The following is a 27,811-nucleotide window of genomic DNA, read 5'->3' as shown; positions in this document are numbered from 1 at the left end:
AAGACACATCATGGCTGGGAAAATCCGCTAAGATTTGGTCATATACCGGGTATAGAAGATCTGGTCCTGAACGAGGCCAATTATGCCTGGACAACCGACCAATCCAGATAAAGAACATAGCTGACAAGACAAACCTAAACATCAATGTATGGGACCATAATCTCCTAGTATATGACTGCCACATTGTCTGTACAAGACTGACATGTCCCCTAAACCAAACAAACATTTCTTTTATTTGGATAACATTTCTTTTTCTTATCCTAGTAAAATCAAAACTTGATTGTTGTTGTAAAGTTGTCCCTGTAACATTTCTTTATTCGTATAATAGAACAACATCAAAGGGGGCAGATAATATATAACAATAGTGGATGAGTGAAAAAGATAGTAGAATAACATTACTTTCATGCAAAAGGTACATCTACAATTTTTCAAAGGAGTTTTGAATCCTAACACTTCATCATTAGATATATGAGATAAAGCTTCTACATTGTGGTTATCCATGGTAAAAAAGGAACAGACATGAGCACAAAAAAGCATTCCATAAATGTTCTAAACATACTTAATACAGTAAATTTGAGGCAACTAAGTTTCTAATGTAAATCTTACCCTGTAATGTTTCTTTCTGTCTTCCTGTCTCGAGGAATTGGATTTTTTTAGACATGATTTCAGCGGCGATCCAATTGGTTTCCTTGCTGATGGAGACATGAAATCAAAATGCTTGGATCCTCTTCTTTTCTGCACAATAGGATCAAGCCAAAACCGGATATTAGCCTCACCAAAAGGCACCTTCTTTTCTTTGGCATAAAGATGTGCAGCAACTGCATCGGTTTCGTGGAAAAAAACCACCTGAGCTGAGCTGGTATCACTAAAGAGTCTTGTTTTTGAAGAATCTACTGGGCCAAATCCACTAAACTTCTTTATCAGCACTCCCTTTGATGGTAAGTTGAAAGTCTTGGGGAACTTCATGTATAGAGATGTAGAACAAATAGGGACATGTGTTCTTGATCGCTGTCGAACTTTCGAATTGAGTATTGAAGAAGAAGCAACACATTGGTAGTGATCCTTGTCCTCCACCAAACAATCCGCAAAAGATAATTTTGCTCTTGCTGACTTTCTTGACTCTAGAGGTGTTGCATCGTCATTGCTTCTTATTTGCAGCCGCTTGCGGTAAACGGACAAGTTACGTCCTAACATACCGTTCGTTTTCACTGTACTAGCATCAGGCTCGTAGTTATCAGAATGGAAGCCGAGCACTAAATTAGGCAATGAATCATGGGCAAAGGACTGCTGTAAAGTCAAATTTTGACATTTTCTCAAATCCACTTTCTGAACTTCATCAGTGAAATTTATGGTAGTTTCGCTAAAGCACATGCGGATCCGTTTATCTTTCTGGACACTTTCTTCTGGTTCAAGCATCTTGAAGTGTGAAATGCAAGGCCTTGTAAATGTTGACTTATATGCATTGCCTTCACTTTCCTGAACTTGGCCACTTTGAGGGAAAATGTGACAAGATGCTTCTTTCAAAAGGGGGGTGTCACAAGCTGCACTGATATTTTCACATGGGAGGGTTACACTAAAACCTTGGCCGGGATTTGGAATTTTCAACTTCATAGAAGATTGTAATAAGAAAGCCTTGTATAAATCCATCTCCATTCCATCACAACTAGAGAAGCAATTGGCTAACGCAGATGACGAAAAGGAAACAGCGTTGTTATCTTTCTCTCCTGATTTAGTTATCTGCAGAGATGCAAGAACTTCATTCATTGAGGAAAATGATAGAATTCTCCGCGTTGTTAAAGAACAATCACGGAGAGCAGGTTCCTCTAATCGCTTTCTTTTCCTTATAGAACCAATTGCCATGTTTTTCTCCTCCCTTTTAGACATGATAATATATTCATCCTTGGATTCCGAAGCAACAGGTTTTTGAGTAACTGAGTGCATCTTCTGACCCAAAGATAAATATGGATGCAACTTAACATCATCACCTACAAAAAACATAATGATAATAATTATATGATACCTAGGTAACGTATGGCCTCTGTAGGTCACTAAATTGGATACCTAGGTAACGTATGGCCTCTGCAGTTTGCAAGTTAGTCGCACCCAAAAATATATATATATCATAATTTTATGAGGATAAAGTATCTCCCAGTGTGAGGACATAATTTCTCTCCTTACATCAGTTAGACAATGACACATAACTACTTTTTACCTATTTTTAAAATAAATAAGAAAACAAAAGGTAAAATAACATAAATGTCTATTAATGAGTGGGTGTGAGGAGATAACTTCTCTCCTCACATCATGACATTCTTTATTCCCTAATTTTATTGCATAACAACACTACAAGAACTCAAAAAAAAAAAAAACTGCACCATATCTATGCAACAACTCAAATGGGGGAAAACTTTTACCTCTTTTGGTAGTTTCTTTGTACACCTTTTTCTGTTGAACACAACAATAACTTCTAAAAGCATGAACCTGAGCAACAACTCTAACAGCATAAGTAAAATCAGTTACATCAACCCATGGAAAAACAGCACCTTTCAAAACAAAACCCAAAACCCCAATTGGGTCAATACAATAAGAACTAGAATCACGCAACATCTCATAATCAAACCCTTTTCTCTTAATCCCAATTTGACAACAACGACAACTCAAACTCGAAATTACTCTCTGACCCAATAATCTCAATGCAGAATCAAGCAATAAATAGAAAATCTTTTCACATACTTTGTCATGATTGGTATTATTGTTGTGAAGGTTGATTAAAGTATGGAAATTTTGTTCAAAAGGGACAACATCGGAATGGGGAAAATAGGAAGAGATGTTAAATGGGGTTGTTGGTTTGAGGTTGAAGAATGAAAGGAAAACACCGAGGTTGTTGGAATGAAGAACAAGTGCTGGAAACCATTGATGAGGGAATTGGATTCTGACCCATACTATGTCTCCTTTTTTCACGGTACTATCACTACACTTCATAATATGAATGTTGTTAATAGATTATGAAGAATGAATGAGTAATGAATTTTGAAAGATGATATTGCAAAAATGGGAATTGGGGCTCAATGATTTGGTTTTTCCCTCCCTTATTTGGGCCATTAACCCCATATGGATAAAAGGTCATTGGTTGGATCCAACATTATACTCTAAATTTTAAAAAATTATCATACACAAATATTTAATTAGACAATTAGTTTGGAATGTTTTATCTATACTATCTATACTATATATCTATCTTCTACTATCTTTATAAGAATGCAAAGGGCTGGTGCTATTATTAAAATAGTTATTCCATTTGCTTGACACTTGGAATTTTAAAGGCTAAGTATGACATTGCATCTTTTATTATTAAAATAATAATAAAACAATTTTAATGAGTAAATATGAGGATAATTTACAGATGTGGTGCACCTTGACCGAAAAATTACGGTTTTGGTGCACCTTTTAAAAAAATTACAAAACTAATGTAACTTTATAGAAATCGGCAATTCCATTGCCGATTTGTGTTCTTTTTTCTCTCTCCTCCCCCAAAATCAGCACTGGGGAGGGAGTTTTATTAAAATATAATTTTTTTTAATCTCGCCCCTAAATTGTCAATGGGGAGATTTATACTTTTTTTCTCCCCCTAAATCGGCAACCGGAGAGTTGTTTTTGATTATTTATTTTTTAATTTGTGGGGTTGACAAAATTTATTATGTTGTGTGTTGTTAGGATTTGTGTTTGAAAAATTAAACCTTAAAACTAATAATAAAACTCCCACAAATTAAAAAAAAATCAAAAACTCTCCGGTTGTCGATTTAGGGGAGAGAAAAAAAAAAGAAAAACTCCCTCATTGTCGATTTAGGGGGAGAAAAAAAATAAAATAAAAAATATAAATCTCCCCTCCCCCTCCCCCTCCCCCCTTGACGATTTAGGGGAGAGATTAAAAATATATATTTTAATAAAACTCCCTCCCCAGTGTCGATTTTGGGGAGGAGAGAGAAAAAAATACACAAATCGGCAATGGAATTGCCGATTTCTATTAGTTACACTAGTTTTGTAATTTTTCTAAAAGGTGCACCAAAACCGTAATTTTTCGGTCAAGGTGCACCACATCTGTAAATTTTTCGTAAATATGATGTTATTTCTCTCTCTTTATGTCTCACTTTTTACACCATCCACTTCAAACTTTCTTTTCTCCACCGTACACCCTTTTTTTTCTCCTTTTTCTTACTTTCTTCTTTCTCTTAAACGTCTTTCTTTTTCTTACCTTCTTCTCCCTTAGACTTCTTTCTTCATCTTCCTGAACCATCTTTTTTCATCCTTCCTCAAATTTATTTCTTCATCCAGATCCTCTATATTTTTTTCCTTACTAACAAGGTAACATTTTTATTTGATAAGTTAATATTTTTTTATATCAAAAGAGTTTTTGCATGTTCATTCTGTGTAAACTATTATTTTATTTTTATTTGACCGAAAACAAGTATGCATTTTCATTTCTTTAACATATATTTATTGTGTATGACTCTATCCCATTTGTTCAGATCAAAATTTTTAGATCTGTATATTTTTTTACAAAATGTTGTGTTAGCTTTGAGATTTTGTTCTATGTGATTTTCTTTGTGTATCCCATTTTTTCTTCACATTTTGTCATTTTAGGTTAATAATCATAAGGTGTTTGATGAAATGTCTAAATAATTGTGGTTTATGTTTTATGTTTGTTTAACATTTCTTATGTTAAATAAGATCCTGAAAATTTAAGATTGTGTTTAACTAGAGAGGTTTATCTTTGTATCTCTATGTTGTTGGGTGTTGGTACTTTGATTTCATTTTGAAACCTTATATTAGATTGTTAGCATCTTAGGGAATATAGCTCCAGATCAATATATGATAAGAAAATTATATATATTAAACATTTCATTTTGAGACTAACATTTCATTTCGAGACTTGATGTTTCTGGAAATTGTTAGACTTTAAAATTGTTGTCTATTTTATGGCTATATCAGGAAAGACGGGGGATACAGAATTAATGTCTAATTTTTATGATTGCATAATACAATTTTTTTTATAGTATAGATGTATAAAAGAATAAAAGAACAATTAGATTTCTGTTTTGGGTAAATTAATGTACAATAGTTCCACTACATTGATTTAGAACCTTGAAAAGTTACCAATTTAGAACCTGTGTAACCATTCGAAGTCTCCAACCTTTGCTTCAGTTCATTTTAATATTTTTAGTGTTAATGTGATTAATAGTAATGCTGCTTTCCTTAGATATGACACTAAATATTTTTCTATCTTTTCAACAGGTTTGAAGCCTAACTTAGCTGATCTCGCTGTCTTTGGGTTTTAAAACTGATACGCTATCTGAAAGCCAACAAGGATATGGTGGAACACACACATATTGGTGAGTGGTACACGATAATGGAGAGTGTTGTGGGAGAATCTTCAAGGATTAAAGCATAAATTGGGTCAATAATTGTAAGCATCAGTTTTATTTTCTTTATTTTATTAATTTGAAAAATTATATGGTAGGTATACAAGAAAGCATATCTTTATTTTATTTTCTTTATGTTATTCATTTTTAAGTATAATTTTTTTTTCTATTTTACATGTTAAACTTTAGGAGAATGTATTGATTATAGAACTTTAGACAAAGCTTTTTCACATTTAGAGATGAAATTGACTACCGTAAGGGTAGCTCATGCGTCTATACAAAATGGCTCTCATGCTCAAGAAGATATAACCATGATTGAATCATCTTGTAAGAGAAAATACCTGATGGTGGTAGGTATTAATACTACGTTTAGCAGCTAGATTGTTCATAATATGATCATTCTGCTATTGTTTTTACATCATAATTTTCTATTACAACTTATTTGGAACTTTTTTATGTTATTTTGAATATGCATGTTTTTGAGTCTTTTGTATCTCACAGTGAGTTTATCTTTGTCATGTTTACTAAATAAATTATTTTGCTTGCTTTTTTAGTTCAACATTACTAACTAGATTATGAGATTTTACATACCCAACAACATTAATATCATCCAAATAAGTTTTACTCCTTTCTCATAAGTTCATCTCTAACTATGATCTACTTTCTCCTAATACTCACTTAAAATCTCTAACTATGGGCAGGTAACCCACAATCATTTAAGCACAATTTGTTGGAACCAAGAGAATCATACACTGCGACCTACTTCATCATAGACCTTTTTATTTTACTTTCCTTTTCTCATTACCGGTTAGATCTCAACCATTCTAAATTTTTTTACTACACACATCATTACCCGTTGATTTTGAAGGTTACTAGCTTTACTTAACTCCTATTTTATTCAGTTTTTTTCGAGCTTAATTTAGAGGTTGTGAAAGTATGCATTTTTTATTTTTTTTAAATGTAGCATTAATGACTATGTCTATGTATGTTTCATATTTTTCTATCTTTAATTCCTATTTAGACAAATTTTCTATTAAATTATTGTTCTTTCTTTATATAAGTTTTGACTTCTATTAAAGATAAAAAAGGTGGAAAAAAGAGTTTCATTGGATTCTCACGCAGCCGTATCCCAAGACAAATAATATTTTCTTAATAAATGAATTTTAATAGTTTAATTGCTCTCCTTTAATTACCATCTCCTATTCAACAAACACAATATAACACCTAGATGGAAAACTTGACTCCACTTTGTGAAAAAAGTGTTTTGTAGATAATTTACGGTATAAAATTGGTGTCATCAGTTAATGTCTTTTCAAATGTTCTATTGCCTTAACAATGTCTTTGCAAATTTGTCATGTATTTGATGCAACTTTTGAAGTTTTTATTTGAATGATTGCTATAGAAAAATGGATTGCAATGTATAACAAGTGAAAATATTATTTGTAGCTCAATATATTCCTTACTTCCTCCATTCTAACTTCTGCATTTTATTTTTTTATGTTATTTTGGATATGCATGCTCATTATCTAACTTATTTATTAAAAATGAATCATTTTTATCATTTTTTATCAATCAAGCATATTTTGTGCATTTTTAGTTAGACATTACATTTTCATTATCTAAATCAATGAACCTTATTTACTGCATTTCAATGAGTCATTTTTTGTGTACATATATCCCAAGTTCGTATATTTTCACTAACTTTCTCTCATCCTATTACTTTTTTACTTCTTCTTCTTCAACGTTAAGGTTTAGAAGCAAACAAAGAGTTACAAAGTGTCATAGAGGTCATGGAAGTTCCAAGACACAGAAGATATAAATCACCTACTAATAGACCAATTTCAAGGCTTAAGGTTTTGTATAGTTTCAAAACCATCTTAGGTTATTGTTAAAATTTAGTCCTTTTTCAACTTGCATTTTTTATTTCATTTTTTTGTTTAATATCCATTTTGGTTTTCCTGAAACTAATAATGATATCTATATTTTGAATTGTTAACAATGGAGTCAATAGCTATGGGTTTTCATTATTACATGTTGGCCTTAGGAACTGCATTCATGGGGGATGGAAGTGGTGTGAGCCATTCACTTCATGTTTAAGTCTTTTAGCAAATTTTAACTATATTGTAGATATTATTTTTCCAAATACTAAATTAAGTGAATTACTTACAATATCAAATGTCTTACCCCAACTACACTAATCATTTTAACTACATGCACTTATATTTTAGCTAAATAAATGGTTTTAGTTAAATAAATTCTTTTAGTAACAAATGAATTTTTTTAATAATCTTTGTATGTGAGCTTCCATGTTTTTTATGTCATTGGGAAAATATCATTTGCTAAAAAATTAGTCAAGTCTAAGGTATTTTTCTAATCAAACACACACTACTCAATGCAAAGATCATATTAAAAAAATATTAAAAATGTCATATATATATATATATATATATATATATATATATATATGCATCTAAAGGACATGGAAAACATATTGAGAATAACTTCTTTATTAGGATTGGGGATAAAATATCATACTCTAAATTCAAAATACATGTACCAAGTCTTAACAACTCTGTTTGCAACATTCATTACGGGTTTGAAGTTGCAGACTTATTGAAACAATCAAAGTTAATTATATGGGATGAAGTTTCAATAACACATAAGTTTTGCTTCGAGACACTTAATTAAAGTCTTGGAGATGTAATGATTATGACAACAAATGACTCCATTTTATTCAGAGCAAAGATTGAAATTTTTGAGGTGATTTCAGACAAATCTTGTCAATGGTTCCAAGAGGTTGTTGTTCAGATATTGTACATGTAACAATCAATGCATATATCATTGATATTAATATATAATTTTAACTCTTCCAAAGAATATGCGTCTAGAAAATCATGACAATGCAATAGAAACCACCAAATTGTATCCTACAACTTATTTTACAATATTTTCTAAACTTTTTCTTTAATTTGTAACAATTCTTTATTTATTTAATACTAGCATGTTGACAGTCACTATCGTGTCTGTTAATCCGCTTTCCTATCATTTATAATGTATAGTTTGTATGCCATAAATGTAAAACATAATATTTTGTGTTAAATATTTGTAATCTACAGTTGAATTTATTTGATTAGTATAATGTTCTACATTAAAGACCGATAGTCATAATGTAAGAATAAAAAACAATTAACCAAATAATATGAACATATATTAGGTGGAGAGGAACATTAGATTATATATGATTTTTTTTTGTAAAAATTAGAAAATAGTGATGGCAAAATAGGGAGAACCTCAAATTACACCATGGTGGATGGTTATTTTGGGTTTTCCCTTTATAAGTAGTATAGAAGTATAGATAATAAATTCAACAACATCTAATTCACCGACAACTCTACACCGACATCAAATATATCAATATCATCTTTTATGGGCTCAATAACATTTTTATTAACAAATTATGCTTTTACTTTTTAAATAAATTTACGCAAAATACATTACTACCCGTGCAAATGCACGAGTATCCTACTAGTACTACTTATAAAGGGAAAACCCAAAATAACCACCCACCATTGTGTAATTTGTGGTTCTCCCTATTTTACCCTCACTATTTTCTAATTTTTACTAAAAAACCATATATAACCCAATGTTCCTCTCCAACCAATATATGTTCCATATTATTTAGTTAAATATTTCTTCTTACATTATAACTATCAGTTTTGAACGTAGAACATGAATGTTCAGTTTTCTAAATTGAACATTACACAATTCGAATAAATTCAAATGTAGATTACAAATATTTAACATAAAATATTATACTTGACATTTATGACATACAAACTATACATTATAAATGATAGGAAAGCGGGTTGGCAGGCACGACAGTGCATGTCAACACGCTAGTATATATAAAGTCAAAACATCTTATAACTACATATATATGGTATAACTTTTTTTTGCCTATTTTACCCTTCTAATTAACTATTACCATAATGTTTTCTCACATAATAAAAGAAATATTAATGAAAGTTAGAGTAAGTTACATGCACAAAAAATATCAAATCACCAATACAATTTTTAATGTAAGTTTTAGTGATATCACAATTCATTATCATATTTTTCTATTACATAAATTATAATATTATCTATACTCAATAAAAAGTAATATAATTCTCTAAAATAAAATATATAAACATTAAATATTTAATACTATAAAATAAGAATGCGGATCGACAGACACGAAATGGATGTCGACATGCTAGTTATAATAAGTTGAAAGTATCATCACATAAAATAATATTTACGTTTCAATAATAATAAAAACACATAAAATAAATACGTTTAATATATATTTGGCCATGTCACTTGGTATGCTTGACGTTATGTTGTTTTGTTTTTTAACATTTTTTACTACCAACAAAGGGTGAGCAGGACCATAGTATACCCACTTATCTGACTTGGTCCGATCATGATCAGATTCAAATAAGATCGGGTCAATGATCTAGATTTGTCCTATGGTTACTCACTCATCATATTTCTATATGTGTCTCTATTCAATTAGGTATATATTAATGACATCTCTTTAGTCAAAAACATCATCGAGTTTCTATCTTTTATAATATGTAGATGATTAATAATATCTATACATCTATTATTTCATATGTCAAATTATATATCTATAATAATAAATAATATTGAAAAAACTTTATGTAAAATGGATATGCATTATATTTAATCTATAGATATGAAGGTTGTTTCGATTGTTATTCATGGATGGGTTAGCTTTGGGTATAGCCATATAGAGCCGAATCCAAAATTGACTCAATCATCATTTAAAATTGGATAAGGACAAGTCCAACCCTACTCATCACCCCTACTATCAATCAATAAATTTTCACGTTATATAGTTTTACTTTGGCCAATACACGATTTAATCAGTTGCCAAATGCCAACTAGTTAGCCATTAAATTAGTAATTGGTATGATGTATGGCCTGATTTTAATAACGTTGATAAAAAACATTTCATGTTCATTTGTTTTCATTAACGATGCACGGAGCAATACTTCTTTGCTGCAAGATTAATAACACATATTACATGTACATTTATATGGTTAAAAAACATATGTTACTCGTACATTCGTATTGTTAAGAACACATATGTGACCCGTACATTCGCATGACTAAAAGCACACATGTTACTTGTACATTCGCATTACTAAGAAAACACATGTTACCCCTGCATTCGCATAGTTAAAACACACATGTTACTTACACATTCATATTATTAAGAATACACGTCTTACCTGTGTATTTGCATATTCAACCACATAATAAAAATAAATTGCAATTTTTAATTTGAATTTTCTAATGGAAATAACAAAGTGAAAGTATGAAACATGATACAATATTATTTTTATTAAAATAAATATTTTAAAATTTATAGAAAATGGAATGATTTTTTCAATTTTAATTTTAGTGAAAAAATGGAAATCAAATCATTATACTAAATGAGTTTTTTTATTAAAAATATATTTAAAAGTTATAAAAAACTTCAATTTGGAATTTGATTTTTCAATTATAATAGAGAAAAATTAAAATTCAAAGCATCTGAAATATTAAAATTCAGTTGGAAAAGTGTTACAAAACTTTGATGAGGTGTAAAAATGCAATTATTCTTAGATGAATAGTAAACGTTAAATAATATACATAGATTAGTATAAAGAAATAGTTTGGATGTGAAAAATGATTTCAATCTCATCTAATGCTCAATGACTATTACATTTTAACATAACAAAACATAGGTATTGTAAACACTCAATTTTGGTGGGGTAGCGACATAGACCAATCACTAATTAGTATTAAATTATTAACATATAAAACATACAAAAAGTAAGGATAGTGTGTGTTACAAAACTTTGATGAGGTGTAAAAATGCAATTATTCTTAGATGAATAGTAAACGTTAAATAATATACATAGATTAGTGTAAAGAAATAGTTTGGATGTGAAAAATGATTTCAATCCCATCTAATGTTCAATGTCTATTACATTTTAACATAACAAATCATAGGTATTATAAACACTCAATTTTGGTGGGGTAGCGACATAGACCAATCCCTAATTAGTATTAAATTATTAAGATATAAAATATATAAAAAGTAAGGATAGTGTAGGAAGGTATACATTAATAACATGTGACATGAATGAGTTTTTTTTTTTAATTTTTTAATAACTTAGAACATTTTAAGATGGGAAAATGTGAGGAGAATATGACATGTGGCATGAAGGAAAAACATGTGAGGAGGATGTGACATGAAGGAGTTTTTTTTTTTATTATAATGTTAATAGATAGATAGATGTGTTTATTATATAAAAAACAATAGAGAAGTTAGAGAGAGAAAAAATATTTTCTCAATTTAAGCTTCCATTTTATTGTTGTAGCCAAATATAAAATGATTTTAATTCCGATAAAAGCTAATAATCAATCTTAATTGTCTAATCTATTTTTTTGGCAAGTTAAAATGATTAATAGTACGTAACACTCTGGTTAGTGAAAAAATTCAGTTATTATCAATTCTAACAATTTAACTAAAAAACGTTTTCATTAGAACCTAAAGTTTAGCTTTTTCATATAAAAGTTTAGTATAGCCCTGTCAAAACAACACATAAAATTCATTTGTGAGTTGAATTTTGGAGGGAATTAAATAAAAATGAAAGGTTTTAAAGTCATAAAATACACTTATGAAATGACTTTGAAGTTTTCCATTTACTTAGTTTTCCTCCATAAAATCCAACCAGCAGACAGACCCTAGGTATCAAAACTGATTCTTTTATGTTAAAATAGATGTGTTTTCTGTTTTGTATAATCGATTAGCAATATGGTTAACTGATTATGTAGTTAGTTACTTCAGTTAGTTAAACTGAGTTTTGTTTGTGATTTTACTATAAAATGTGAGTCTTACACCTTTGTAATCACAATTCAATAATGAAAATATTATGAGATATTATTCGATACTCTTGCCAATTTTATTTTTCTATGAAGCTTGAATCTTTGTTCTTCTTGTTCCTATCTTGAGTTCTTTATTTTCAAGTATATAAATCCATGTTTTAACGTTTTATATAATTAAAAAAAACTAATCAAATTGGTCGATCTCTTTATGAAATGGTTGTTGATTATATCTTCAAACACTTATTTGGTTGTAAAGGCTCCTTAACACCATTGCTAAATGAAATCTTCTCTAAATCTCACAATCAAAACACTATAAAATGATTACAACTGCTATTGCTTTTTGCCTACTTCCTCTCAACCTAGGTACATTAGTTGAAGTGGAAATTGATAATGGATGCAACACCCCACACTGAGGAGTGGTTTATGGTGGCCAGCTCTAGTTCATGGTGATCATGAGGCAGTTTCGATGCGGTGGTTTGTGGGTTGGAGAGGTGGCTATAGTGATTGAGCTTACAGCAGCAGTATCTTGTTTCTTGAGGGGGAAAGTGGTCTCAAACTTTTTATTTTGGAAAAGAAACCTATTTGGGTATTAATAGAATCAATTAATAAAATTCAGTTACAAGAAGCTTTTTAAAAAAGGAAGAAGTTTCCATTTCAGATATGGTGTAAAAATTGAAAAGAGTTGTGATTATGTAATTGGGCCACATTGAAAGTGTTTCCAACTTCAACTTTATCAAAGGAGGTATGTTTATAAAATATGACCATGCCATTTTTAACATGACACCCCATTTATGATTTACCCTTTATTCTTATACAACACATTTTCATGTCATGATGACAATAGTTATCGATGATACAACAACAATCAAGTATTAATCACAATAAATATGGTCACACTAAATATGGTCCGCTACATGTATCGCATCGAACAACATGTTATTGATGATAAAGAAATAAAAAAAATTAAGTGGAAGCATCCTCCACTTTGCTTCATGATTCTATTAGAAATAGCCATTTTGACATCTTTCAATCACAAACCACCACATGAGGGCCTTTCTCACATGCCACCATAGTGCAATCTTAATTAGCCTGATTTAGAGACAGAATTGGGTGGTCACATTACATAGGGTGGTCACATTACATAGGATGCTTTTATTACAAGATTAGAAGAAGGGCAACAAAGTGCACGAGACCCCCACCTAATGGAATATGAGGAGGATAGATGTAAATAATCTTACCCTTGCAAGTGAGAAGGATATTTCGAGGATTTAAACTCATGACTACCAGGTTGCAAGGCAAACAACCTTACTATTGTGTGGAGCTTGGAAATAAGACATTCTTACATTTGGTGAGGGGCTTCAAGAAAAGTTCCTCAGTATTATTGGTTCCAAAGTTGGTCAGAAGTAGAACTAGTTCTGAGAAGACAATTCATCACTTTCCCCCCTTTTCCTTTTTCTAGTATGGTTGCATAGACTGAATGGTTTTAGGCTTCCTTAAATGAATAATTGATCTTTTTTAGTCCTTAAATATGACTACATATGTTAGTATAGCTAGACATTATTGATCACTAACAAAACTCTCTTAACCTACCCACCCAACTAGCCAAAACACAAGAATCCATGAATGGAGATTCCAAATACCATTCAGCAGTAATCATTGCATAAAGTAAGATCTCACTAATAAATAACAGGAGTGGAACCTAGTTCACTCCATCATGAGTCATGAGCTGCAGCTGCAACCAAATGACCCTGGAAAATGCAATTAGCAAAGAATATGATTCATACCATTAATTCACAAATAAATCCCAATTTTGAAGAAACAGTTCTAAACTAAATCCAAGTCAACAGAACAAAGTAGACAAAAACATGTGGATGGATATGAGTAGTTATAAGCTGTCAAGTATAACTTGGCCATTCCATAGCCCAAAAGTTATATAAGATGCAACTTCACTGATTGTTTATCTCAAAGTCGGAACGAAAATGAGGCTATGGCCAAAAACTCACATGACTCATTTATAGTCCAACACACCTATTATTGACAATGATATTTTGAAGCATGCATCCACAAAACTGGAACTTCTAAACTTGATCTAGCTCTTGAAGTTGAATGCTATCATCCATTTGTGTTTCTTAAAATTGTTGGAAACGGATTAAAAAATAATTTATGGCACCGAAAAATTACTGGATGAGTTATGGATTAGGTTGCTCTCTTTTAAGTTGTTTTGTGATACTACAAAAAATTATCAACAACGACATCATCAAAATAAAAAAAAATATACCACATGGCCCAAGCCCGAGCCGACCGGACAGTGTACCTTTGAGTAACGCATGTCCAAAAAAAGTTGAGTTTGATAAAGAAAAAAAATGAAAACTTCAGTTAAAAACAAATGTGAAAACTTCAATTAACACACAAACAGAAATGCCCATATAAATAAATTATAAAGAGGTCATAATACTATCAATCAACATCAAATATACATACAATATCATAATAATGAACCCAGATAGCATCTGACATTAATTCAAGGGATTATGATCTTGGATCCTCAGTTGAAGGGAAATTGATTAGGAAATGCCAACATACATATATTCCAAGACAAACAACATAAGAAAATGGCAACATACAAATATTCCAAGACAAGCAATATAAGAAAATGAATTGAAATGTAGAGAAAATGGTAGAGATAAAAAGTGGCAATGAAACATGATGCATGCCTTTATACATTACTAAGTTTAATTTTATCTGGCTTTATGTTTCCGCTATTCAGATTAAAAGTTTGTGGATAAAATGTAAAGTTAACAGATCTAACCTCTGACAAGCATTTGATACGAAAAACCATAAATTTCTAATTTATTATCATCTTAAATAAAACATACAAAAGAAACTGAAAAGTTCGAAAATGAAACTGATTCATCTTTAATAAAACATTACATCGTTCTGATCTGAATAGATAAGGAATTTGAAAGATGAAAGAGAGCCTCGTGGTAGTACCTCTTTAGCCACAAGAGCATATGCCAGCTGGTTCTATGTGAGCAATTGTATGAAAATGTCAACCATATGAACCATGGCATTTTGATGATCCACAAAAGCATTTCTTTCTCCCTTTGGGTGCATTGCTACCCTCATCACGAGAAAATCCATAATCATATGTTAACTCTGTCATTGGGGGAATGTGCCTGAGTGCAAAAAATGCAACATGTAGGAAGGATTGATTGTTTTCTTCATATATGACAGGTTGCCAGAAAACATTTGGGGAGCAACTATGGTTCATGAATCTAGCCACATTTCCAATATTCTTGGCACTTATAGTTAGAGGATATGGTATAGCGTAATCCTCGCTAGAGTCATTTGTACTCTCTTCTTCTAGTAACCTAGGCTCATAATTCCACTTGAATGTATCAAAAATGTGGGTTGTGTCGAAAACATAGTCATCATCTCTTTCCCTCACCAGCTGGCTTAACTTGGCTTTGTCAATAACTTCTCCAGCATACTCACAAATAAAAGAACCAGAACGAATAGGATCGAGTGATCGAAGACCCCAACCTCTATCCTTTGTTTTGAAGACTTCCATGTGGTGCTTCAAACCAGTCTGGGATGCTCGATTTTTGCAGTTAGGAAAACAATGACAAGTGGGCCCACATTCATAAACCAATTGCTTCCGACTTGTCAGAATGCCATTGCCAGTATACGGAAAATCACCTCCATTTTTTCTAATGCAAGAGCAGTTCACATCACCAGGGACACATGCTTTAGTACAGTTGCAGCCGTGTGAAGGCTGCATTAAACTGAATGATTCTGGATGTCTAAGAGAATGGAAATAAGTGAAAAAAGCAGGCGCTTTCTCATTATCAACATCATTGACAAGTGTTACCGAAATACTCTCAGCTCCTGATGAGAGGTCAGCAAGAATAAGTCCAGTCCTTGAAGGGAAGCCTGACTTCCACTTCTGAATTGATTTCCAAACAGCAAAGGCACTAGGCTGACCAGGCACTTTCACCAACTTATACTTAAATACGCCACCGCTGCCACTTTTTGATCTATCCATCCATGAATCTTGGATTTTATACAAACCATCATAGACATAGATTTTTGAATTTTGATTCACACCCTCTCTTATACCTCTGATGACTCTTATCTCATTGTGTTGTCGTGAACTTCTGTCCAAAGCAAGATTACCCCTTTGAAGCTTCTGATCCTTCACATGCTTACCTTTCTTGTTGAAGTTCCCACCCTGGCCAGTGTAAATTATAACATCATTATCCTCTGCCTCATCATCGTACTCTCCTGATGAAACAATGCTTATGGCCAGAGTTTCCTCCTCAGATTCACCTCTGACATGCATAGCATCAATTCCACCCATGGATTGAGAATGCAAACCGACAATACATAATTCCATTCGGAAGAAGAAAATGTCTCCAATCTCAACCCCGGGCACGAGTCCTACTCTCTTCCTCATATTTGTACGAATCCCTTTCATCATCAAAGTATTGCAAGCTTTTAAATCTGCACGCTTGATTGAACCAGTGATCAATTCCTTGGCATCTTCAAGTTGGCAGAGCCTTCTTCGAAATGCATCAAATGTCATGAGTATAAGATTAACCACATCACGATTTCCGTCTTCTCTTATATCTGGGGTAATACCAACTAAAAAACCTGAATCAGTAAGTACAACCGGAGTTCTCTTAACATGCTTCCTTTTGGATGATTGGGAGCCACGGGAATGTGATGCTGCATGATCGTCGAAACCATCAGTGTCCCTAGCCCTATACACACGTAATGGAGCTGGTGTGGCAACACCCCTTGATGGTGTTTGCTGAGGTCCACCAAATGGGAAAAATGGAGTAAACCCTGAAGGATACTCCCCAGAGGCTGGACCTTGAGGAGACATCGAGAACACAGGTATCATACTACGAATCGGTTTAACATCCAGAATCTTATACTTATCAATAGTACGCGATGGAGGAACTGAGTTCTGGCCTAGCCTTTCTTCCATTGTAAAACCCTTTTCAACCAAACACACAGAAAATCAAAAGCTTGACAAGCTGGAAAGTTGTCTCCTCTTCACTAAAACAAAAATCACCCCAAAAACTGATTGAAAGATCTCCTTTCACCCAGAAAAAGTTATCAATTTCACAGCTTTTCAAAACCTCATTTTCTGCAGAAAAAGCACAAAGGGTCATGCAATTTTGAAGATTATTTCATAAAAAATTGTTCGCAGTAAAAAACCCTAGAAGAAAATGATATCAAGCAGGGATTTTTACAGAAAATAGATGAACCCTACTCTACAATTCGTTCAGTTCTAACCAAGCTTGAGAAATCAGTACAGGTAAATAATTATAAACAAATAAAAAGGGGAAATTTTACATTGAGAAAAAAACTTAGTGTTACCCTATGAGAATCCTTTGATTGAAGAAGCGTTGTACTAGGTTATGGATGTAGCTGCTGCATGAAAGAGAACGCAAGTGGGAGTGAGATTTTGAGGGAAGAGCAGTGGACACTGACTGTTGGATATGTTTTTTTGTATCTAAAGGCCCATCAGGCTATTTGGGTAAGGAAATTATCAAGTTATCCACATGAATCAAATATTACACATTTTATTGGTAGATTATACACTAACACTTTATTAGTAGATATTGTTTAATATAATTATGTTTAATTCATTTTAGAATTGGTGTTCTTTTTCATAATATTATTAGTCACACATGCTTTTAATTTTAAAATTTTATCACTTTAATAGTTAATTTTTTTAGATTTTAATTTATTTTAATTATTCTTATATTATATCACTTTGTTTCTATGAAGAAAGTTTTTCACACATATCATTATTATTATTATTTTTAAGGTCCTTGGTAATTAATATAAGGGTGTTTAGGATGCACTTTCCAAAATTGAGTTGTGAGGAATATGTTTTTGTAAATTGAATTTTAATAAATTAGATTTATGTTTAAGTAATTTATGATAAAAGCATTGTTGATAAATGGACAATGCTTATATTGTGTTATTTAAACTAACTTTTTGATAAATAGTACCTAAATTGCACTTGAATTTTATTCTATCATTTCTTTTCATTTACTACAAATGAAATAAGTGTTGATATATTAATTTCTTAAAAAATAGTGATTTTTTAGACTAACAAAAAATAGTTACTAAGTATTCTAGGTATGGTAAAAAGAATCATAATAAGTAATAATAAAATATGAGAGAATTAGTATGATTTCATAATAAAAATATTAGGGTGGTAATAATAGTGAAAAAAATTAGTGATACTAGACTAGTTGATATTTTAAAGAGATATCAAATAAAAGTTAATATTAGAAAAATCAAACTAACATTTATTAAAAAAAAGATATATTTTCACTTCTTTCCTAATATAATTTCGAGTTGAATTATGGTTTTTCCAAATATAATAATAAAAATATTATAATATGCTAGAAGGCTTCAAAAAGATACTTTTGAGCCTTCCAATTGTATCCAAACACAGGCTAAATGGGTTTAGCATGGTTGGTTATTTTTATATTTAAGGAACTAGTAAATTATCCGTACATTTGTACAAGACATTAATTTATACGGTATGATTAAGAACACACATATTACTCGCGTATTCGTATGGATAAGAACACACATATTATTCGTGCATTTGTTTGGTTAAAAACACATATGTTACTCGTGCATTCGCATGCTTATGGACATACATGTTACCTATGCACTTACATGATTTAGAATACACGTGTTGCTCGTGTATTCACATGATTAAGAATGCACATGTTACTCGTTCATTCACATTATTAAGAACACATGTGCCATATGGTTAAGAACACATGTTACTCGTGCATTCAGATCGTTAAGAATATGCATATTGCATGTGCATTCGCATGAGACATGTTGATTTTGATGCATGTTTAGAAGCACGCAAATATCAATATTATATATATACTATTAATATTGTTTTATAATTTGATAAAATAAAAAGAAATATATAAAAACACAAACATTGTAAACTAATTTAATTGTATGTGTTTTATGTTGTAACTATTCAATCTTCATTTCACATTTATATCTATCATGTGCAAAATGTTTTCACACCTTTTGTATTATCAAGAACAATTATAAATCCATAAGTTCACCACCAATTTGGGATGGAATAAACATATATTCATTAGTCATATATAAATTTATAATGAAGTCAACACAATCATATGTGTGCTTAAGGGATTTTAAATATTATGCATTGAGTTTATATCATTAGGTTGATATATAATTAATTCATAACTAAGAACTTATTACCACCAATAAAACTCAACACCATTAGTACAATATGAGATATACATCTAATGACACATATGAGAGTCATTGAGATATTTGAAAGTATGATGTTAAGGCATAATGTAGAGAGAAAAATAATGATTGAAAAACGGAACTAAAAGGCCTAATTAGAAAGTATAAGAAGTTTGTGGTAATATTAGATAATTAAAAAGCGAACATAACATTTGAGGAACAAAATAGTGAAAAGCAATGAGAAAATTATAGAAACTCTTAATACAACAAAACTTTTAAAAGAAACAAGCAAACCAAAGGTAAGAGCAACTAAATTGCTCATAAAAATTGAATAATGAAATGTATTCTTTATACGACCACATGTATACCCAAGCCTAATCATCGAAGAGTGTGAGGAAATATTAAATGACATTTTAAATGACTTATTAGTATTAATAAATAATATATGTATTACTTTGAAAACTTCTTAAAGGATTGTATAAATTTTGAATTGTGAAAATGAAAATATTAAATGCAATGGAAAGTAGCATTAAATGAAAAAAATTCATGATAGTATACCTAGATAGAAAAGTAAATGCAAAAATGTTATTACATATACAATAATTAATTGAACATATAATCAGCAAAAAGTCTTGAGTAAAAATTTAAACAATAAATAAAATATTTAAATTGGAACACTAATAATATAAATCAGTAATGATTTAATTTGAAAATGATAATTAAATCACTAAATGTTTTAATTTCTTACTTTGGGAACTGGAAAATAGATACAATAAAAATTTATGTTGTTCATTCTTAATATATTTTTTTATGATATGTTTATTATTGTTACTATTTTAAATAATAACATTTCAATATTAGAATCAAATCTAAATTCTAAAAATATATATACATAATGAGAATTGCCTAAATTAAGGAATAAAAAAATATACATCAAATATGTGTTGCAATGCATACAACTTTATATATCTTATAATTGTTTATAATATAATAAATGTAGAAGAATCAATTTCATTATCACAATTAAATCAAATCAAATATATGACTTTAAATCTAAGCAAAAAAAATATTGTTTTTTCATATAAGGGTTAATGATACATTTCAATTTTTGTAGAGGTTTTATTACAAAAACATTCACCTTAAAAAATTGAAGTTTCATTTCTTTATTTGGAAGAATATTATCCTCAAAGAATAAATTATTATTATCTTTATCACAATTCTAGTATTCATTAACTTTATTTAGATTGTGGCTCATTATGTTTTATAAAATTTGATATTTTTAATATTATGAATTCATACAATCATAAATATGAATATTTAAAATTAATTTTAATATCAATAACGCTAACAAATAAATGTTTACATATAAAATTATTATTATGTTTATATTATTTTTCTAATATGAACTATAATTTTTATAGTATACATATTTAACTTAATATTTTCCTTATTTGTATTTAGTTTATTCCTCTATGTTATTATTCAAATTCTATTTAATAGATAAATGTTATGGGTTATACATATTTCTTATTAGTTATTTTAGAATTAAACAACAAATTACTATAAACTTACCTATAATGAGCATTGTCTAAAATTAAGGAATAAAAAAAAACATTTATTGAAATTGTATTAATATTTGAATTAGTCATTTTCCTAAGGTTACTATTCTATTTTTGGTGGTTGATTTTATCTACGGGATATAGATAGAAAAAGACATCGTTATACTTTATATTATTCTGTTTGAAGATGGAGGGCATGAGACTTTATAAAGTATTGAGAAACACATCATTTTCATATTAATTAAAAAATTATCAATAAATTTATAACTCATTATTATTTGACTATAAAATAAGATTCATTTCAAAAAACACATTATTAATATTTGACTCTAAAATAACTGCAAACAAATAAAATTCAAAAACTAATGTTGTTACTACTCTTAATCACTAGTGACAAAAATTAATAATATAAAATTATTAATAATATTTTTATATTATATTTCTTATTGTTACTATTTGAATACTACAATAGTAATATTGCAATATTAGAATCAAATCTAAGTTCTAAACAAAATATATTGATAATAAATATTGTCTAAAATTAAAGAATACATATTTGTTATGGTTTATAAATATTTCTTATTACCTATTATATGATTAAAAAATAAATGATTATAAATTTATATTTATAATGAACATTGTCTAAAATTAAGGAATCAGAAATAACTTTGATTAGAATTATACTAATATTTGACTTAGCCATTTTCCTAAGTTTTTTATTCTATGTTAAGTAAAATATCAAATAATTTATTACTTAAAAAATATATTTGATCACTTTCACAACCTATAAAGGAAAATTTAAAATCACAAACAAATATATTAAAATTTATAAATTTTGTTGGTTACAATTTCCTTTTATCCAATTCGAATTTTGTGAAAATATATTATTACACTGTTACCATTCTAATATCATAATGATTGTAATTTAATATTATATAACGTAATCTAATGATTATGTTTTAATATTATGCATCGTAACGACTACACATTTATGTTTTTTAATGTAATACATGCATTGTAAGTGTGGGTAGGGAAGAAGTTAACTTGTTAAGCATTTTATTAATTTTAAAATAACATCAAAAAACATATTTATTAAATTTTATAAATTTTGTTGGTTACAATTATACAATTACAATTCCATTTTTACAATTCGAACTTTATGAAAATATATTATTACACTGTTACAATTCAAATATTGTAATGATTGCACTTTAATATTATATAATGTAATATAATGGTTGTACTTTAATATTATATATTATAATGGCTGCATATTTATGTTTCTTAATATAATGGATGCATGATAAATTTGGGTCTCGAAGAAGTTAAATTGTTAAGTATTTTATTGATTTTATATTAAATAAATTTTAAAATAACATAAATGACTAATAAATGTTTTATAACGTAGTAAAAATATTAATTAAGCAATTCTGTATACCGCATAAAATCTCTTTTCTCAAATAAATGCAAATAATAACATACCTTAAATTACATAATTTTTCATCTTAGAAGATTCGTTTCTATTACACATGTGCTCTTGAACGAATTTTCTAGTCGATCAAATGGAAAGTCTTAAATACAATAGATTCAAAACCTAAACGGTACAATAAAAAATACACTCTTAAATCAATATACAAATCATTATACATCACAAAATGATATTAAACACAATAAAAATGATATTATCACAAAATGTAAACTTTAAATTTAAAGTTAGTGATTGATTTTGTAAGGTAAAAATCATTTTCCTAAAATAATATCAAATTGACTGTAAAGACACATACAATTTCTTGCTATACTTTAGGTAGGATGCATATAATGCATTGTTTTGTGTTTACTTTTAAACAATTATTTCTTTACAAATTGAAAGGAAAAAGATCAACAGTTATTCCTTACAAATTAAACAATTATTTCTTTGTACCATCCATCGTTGTGAGCACCATTTTCAATAGTTATGTTACAACTTGGTTTCAAGACAATCCATATACACTTTGTTAAAATAATGATTATTGTGAGTAGAAAATTCTACAAACAAAATAATATATGCACAAATATATAGAAAACTAAGCTACAATAATGCTTCAAGGGTGAACCAATAATAAGAGACACCACATCGAATACAACCCTCGTCACCGCCCATGTTATTAGAGACAAATCACTCCTTCAGTTATCCTACAATAAGCACAAAAAATTAATAAATAAGAGACTTTAATTGCATATATCTTCAATTGAAAAAAAAAATCAACGAACAGATCTACATTCATAGAATCAGTGTAAAGTTAACTATAAAACATTCTAGCAACAAAAAAAGAATACTTTCGAAATGAAATGAAATGAAAGAAGAAAGGGAATATAGAAACATTTATCTTTCATCAAAATCACACATAAATGCAGATTCAAAAACCACAACACCATTTATATGACTTGAGGAAACCTAAATAGATATAGATAACATCTTTTAAAATCAAATAAGATAAACTTTTTTCTTAATGAGACAACTTTTTAACAACTGGAAATATTAATAAAAATTATAATCAAATGACAATGGATCTTAACGCATTATGAAAAGCTAAAATCAGTTTTGATAATGAGAGAACTTTGACATCATATAAGAAACTCATACTCTCAGTATGACGCCTTATTTCCTAAAGAAGTAGGATGAAATGATTAATAGGCTATATCACATGAAAAATTTCAATCCATTACTACAAAAAAATCCTAACAAATATGAAACATTAGACAAAGTCTACATATTTATATGGGGTATAGTTAAAGTAAGTATATTGGACTTAAGAAAACCATCATGTTGTTAATTTTTGAGGATTTGATCATATCCACAAAATAAAAATAGATTTGTAATGATAAAGATTGTGCAGCGGGATACAAAAATCATCAGATTAGGTAACAAAGATGACTACACATTTCTTTTCGTGGTGATGCTGAAGTAAACCCGATGAAGCAAATGTTGGACTGTAACTATCAGAGAGAAGAAGATGAAGATAGGGAATATGAAAAGAGATAGATAGAGAGGGGGAAAAAGTGGATGTGAAAGTGATTCAAATCCCCTTTATTATTTGATATTAACATTATTATAATTGTTCTTAATGAGTCTTCAAACAAATGGTAGGGAGTTTTTTTTATTTGATGTGTGAGGCTACACATTAAGCAATGAGGTATTTTAGGAGGGAAACTTTTGCACAAGATTGTGACATGCGTCGCAGGCTGATGTGACAGGAGCTTTTTTTGTTATATAGATAATAGAAGTAATAAAGAGTTGCGATCGCATAAATTTGACTTAATATGAACATGTTCATATATTTTAGGTAAATTATCATATGAATATGATGTAACAAAACTAAATTTTTAACTTTAAAATTTATTTAAAAGTAAAGTCATGGAATAAGAGTTTAAAAAAAGTTAAAGTTGTTTGACATTTTGAGTTTTTTTATTTAAAAATTTATTTTGAGCTCAAAGTTGTTTGATAATGACAACAATAGTGACAGAAGTCATGATAATAGCAATAATAATGATAATAAAAATGAAGGCGATAGAGGTAGTGGTGGGTACAGGTTAGGATGCCGAAGTCAATTGTAGTGATAGTATCACGATGGTGGTGATACCGATGGTGATGATGGAAATGGAGGTGATAAAAGAGATAGGAGTGATATTTTTTTAAGACTTTTTTCATAAAAGATTTGATATTTTTTTGTATAAGTAAGCGTATTTCATCATCTCATGTGTAAGGAACTAATCACTTTTGAAGTATGTGTTTGCCCCTCCCAATAAGTGTTGTTTTAAAAAATCAGACATTTGATTTTTTGGTCGATATGTAAATCTAACAAAGTCTTACATCATTATACTAACGCCTTGTTAGTTAAAAAGTTTGATGTGAAGCTTCATGATAAGAAACTAAAAAAAGTTAATTCTTATTCATAAATTTTGTATCCATAATATTGACAAGAAATGATTTGAAACATTGGACATTTTTTTAATATGTGTCAAAAGTTTTTTGTGTTTTGGGTAAAATTGAACTATTAATGTGAATTATGTTAAAACTATTATATAATATTTTCACCATATTCACTGTGTCATGCACCAAATTTCAGTTGCGCGACTTTCTTAGCGTCACCACTATATTTTTTTGGAAAAAAAATGTAAAAAAATCTTTTAGTCCACTTACATTGGGATTTGGATTTTGATATCCAAGTTCTAAAGTCGTTACGGAGTAGGGAATGTATTAACACCCTATTCATCTATTTAAACGGTACCCCTCACTAAATTATATGACCTACTCTATACTTTAGAGTTATTTGGTTGTTTAATTAATTATTAAAAGGGATAAAATTTTAGATTTTTTTGTCGGGTCCGACAAGGTGAACTACATATCCATATGGTCAATAAGGAATCAAGGTTACGTAGTTCTTAGAGAATTATTTGTGGGTTAAGTGTTTTGATTAGGAGGAGAAGCGGCGTAGCGCGACCGTCCAAAAGATGAATTGAGGAAAAGAAGTCTTCAAAGACGACTCTTCCTTCGTCCTCGACGTGGTTAGTCATTTTTATTTTTTGTGTAAAGTACGGATTCAGATATTTATTTATCAGTGAAATTAATTATTATTATTATTTATTTATTTAAAAAGGATTTATTTTTTATTGATTTTAGGAATTAATCAAACGAATAGAAGTGTCGTAATGTGACCATTCGAAAATGATTTGAGGACGATAATCGTTTCTACAACTCTCTTCCATCTTTAATTATCCCAAAAAAATTATAAACATTATAACAATAGTGTCAGGCAAGGGAATTTTGTAAAAAAAATATAATTTTCATTAACGATAACTTTAATTATAGTGAGATTATGATATTTAATTATTACATATTATAAGAGTTGTCATCAACAAATCAAAACTATAGAGAAATTAAGAAATGTTGAAATTAAGAAATGTGACTTTGTTGGCCTGTAGATAGTCTACCTGATTGCAAATAGTCATCGATCAGCAAAGAAACTGGATAATGTTACAATAATTCACAAATAGATCATATGGAAAAGGGGATGTTCCAACCTATTTTTCTATATTTGTTTTGGTATAATGTTTGGTTTATTTGATATTTGTAGTGTTTTTGGGATAATTTTAAGGTGTTGTTGATGGTTATATATGTGTTTCTTTGCTATTTTTGGATTGAGAGGGTAAAACTATTAAAGTAAATTTATTTATTTTTGAAAGATGAGAGTGAGTATTTTTGGATCTTTCTAGAATGGTTTTTTTTTTGGGGAAAATTATGTGCACATATCCATCTTATTTTTTGTGTGTGTAGATTTTCTATCTTTTTATTGTGTGTTTTCTCTTATTTAAAGAGAGATTTCAACACATGTTTTAAAAATAAAAAAAGCAACTCATAATTCATAATAAATAAAATCAATTTATATTCTAAAACATTCTCATATTCTTAACAACAAAATTCGAATCCTAAATTCAAATATTTGAATTCAGAAATTTTGGGTTCCAAGACATCTAAAAATGCATCTTTCTCTAAAGATAGTCTAATAATTTTTATAAATTTCAAAAATATTGTAATGCACAAAAGTGAGTTCAACATAATTATTTGACCATTTTAAAATAGTTGTAGCCAAAAATATCTTTTTGGATAGAAAATAATGTAGTGATTCTATAAAATTCCAAAATTATCACATTAACTATAAATAGGATCAATCATTTGACTTATATAAAATCACAAAAGGATATTTTGAGTGCACTTTTATTTTAACGAAAATTACAATGATTTTGTGATATGATTTATTTTAGAGAGTGGAATACATCCATAATTAGGATATACTATAAGTTACATAAAATCCTCTTAAAATAAAAAAAGAAAATGATATAATATTTGGCCATTATTGAGTCATTAATTACTGATTAAATTATTTTATAACCTCTTTTACTTTTATTTCAAAAATTCAATTGCTTTTATGAGGAAAAAATGGTTTTGGGCGTTTGTTATTATGAACTAGGGATTTGTAGATACAATTCATGCGTTTGCCATGATGAATAAGAGATTTGTTAAGGCAGCTCTCGCACTTGCCATAATGAACCAGAGATTTGTTGAGGCAGTTCACACGCTTATCATAATGAACCAAGGATTTGTTGAGACAGTTCTTGCGCTTACCATGATTAACGAGGGATTTGTTGAGGGAGTTTTTGCACTTGCTAAGATGAATGAGGGATTTGTTGTGGTAGTTCCTACACTAGCCAAGATAAACGAGGAATTTGTTGAGGCAGTTCTCATGCTTGCAATGATGAACTAGATATTTATTAAGGAAATTATTGTGCTTGCCATGATGAACCAGCGATTTGTTGAGGGAGTTCTCGCGCTTGACATGATGAACCACTGATTTGTTAAGCCAGTTCCTGTGCTTGCCATGATGAACCATGGATTTGTTGATGTTGTTCTCCCGCTTGCCATGATGATCTAGAGATTTGTTGAGGCACTTCACGCGCTTGCCATGATGAACGATGGATTTGTTGAGACACTTCTCACGCTTGCCATGATGAATCAAGGATTTGTTGAGGCAGTTCTGATCTTGTCATGATGAACGAGTGATTTTTTGAGGAAAT

General features: G+C 29.5%; 2 protein-coding genes and 1 long non-coding RNA gene across 7 annotated transcripts; 1 reads left to right on the top strand and 2 right to left on the bottom strand.

The window, feature by feature from the left end:
• On the bottom strand, nt 415–3,017 carry LOC109328844. 2 transcript variants are annotated; one of them, XM_019562457.1, is made up of 3 exons: nt 2,415–3,017; nt 1,093–1,985; nt 415–1,023 (listed from the first exon to the last, which is right to left on the bottom strand). In XM_019562457.1, exons 1-3 carry the CDS (start codon nt 2,980–2,982, stop codon nt 583–585), a joined length of 1,902 nt encoding a protein of 633 aa, XP_019418002.1. In that variant the 5' UTR covers nt 2,983–3,017; the 3' UTR covers nt 415–582. The 2 variants fall into 2 exon arrangements, with proteins under 2 accessions (XP_019418002.1, XP_019418001.1); XM_019562456.1 differs by having other exon boundaries at nt 415–1,985.
• Nucleotides 4,278–6,257, top strand: LOC109329602. The gene is made up of 3 exons (XR_002105557.1): nt 4,278–4,362; nt 5,293–5,464; nt 6,122–6,257. It is a non-coding gene; the product is annotated as an uncharacterized LOC109329602 (long non-coding RNA).
• Nucleotides 15,043–17,867, bottom strand: LOC109330010 (histone-lysine N-methyltransferase, H3 lysine-9 specific SUVH1-like). 4 transcript variants are annotated; one of them, XR_002105612.1, is made up of 3 exons: nt 17,754–17,867; nt 15,357–17,520; nt 15,043–15,174 (listed from the first exon to the last, which is right to left on the bottom strand). XR_002105612.1 is itself a non-coding variant. In XM_019563961.1 (2 exons), exon 2 carries the CDS (start codon nt 17,356–17,358, stop codon nt 15,415–15,417), a length of 1,944 nt encoding a protein of 647 aa, XP_019419506.1. In that variant the 5' UTR covers nt 17,359–17,367; nt 17,754–17,865; the 3' UTR covers nt 15,258–15,414. The 4 variants fall into 4 exon arrangements, 3 of the variants coding, with proteins under 3 accessions (XP_019419506.1, XP_019419503.1, XP_019419505.1); XM_019563961.1 differs by lacking the exon at nt 15,043–15,174 and having other exon boundaries at nt 15,258–17,367; nt 17,754–17,865; XM_019563958.1 differs by lacking the exon at nt 15,043–15,174 and having other exon boundaries at nt 15,258–17,520; nt 17,730–17,864.

The sequence above is a fragment of the Lupinus angustifolius genome, chromosome LG16 (assembly GCF_001865875.1).
Source record: "Lupinus angustifolius cultivar Tanjil chromosome LG16, LupAngTanjil_v1.0, whole genome shotgun sequence".
Lineage (NCBI taxonomy): Eukaryota > Viridiplantae > Streptophyta > Magnoliopsida > Fabales > Fabaceae > Lupinus > Lupinus angustifolius.
The sequence above is the reverse complement of the archived record's forward strand: the minus strand, read 5'-3'. Positions and strand labels throughout refer to the sequence as shown.

Coding starts and splice junctions, on each gene's coding strand:
- LOC109330010 (XM_019563961.1), bottom strand. CDS start 17,358: ATGGAAGAAAGGCTAGGCCAGAACTCAGTTCCTCCATCGCGTACTATT.
- LOC109328844 (XM_019562456.1), bottom strand. CDS start 2,982: ATGAAGTGTAGTGATAGTACCGTGAAAAAAGGAGACATAGTATGGGTC. Junction 1,986..2,414: donor CAAAGAAACTACCAAAAGAG/GTAAAAGTTTTC, acceptor TGTTTTTTGTAG/GTGATGATGTTAAGTTGCAT.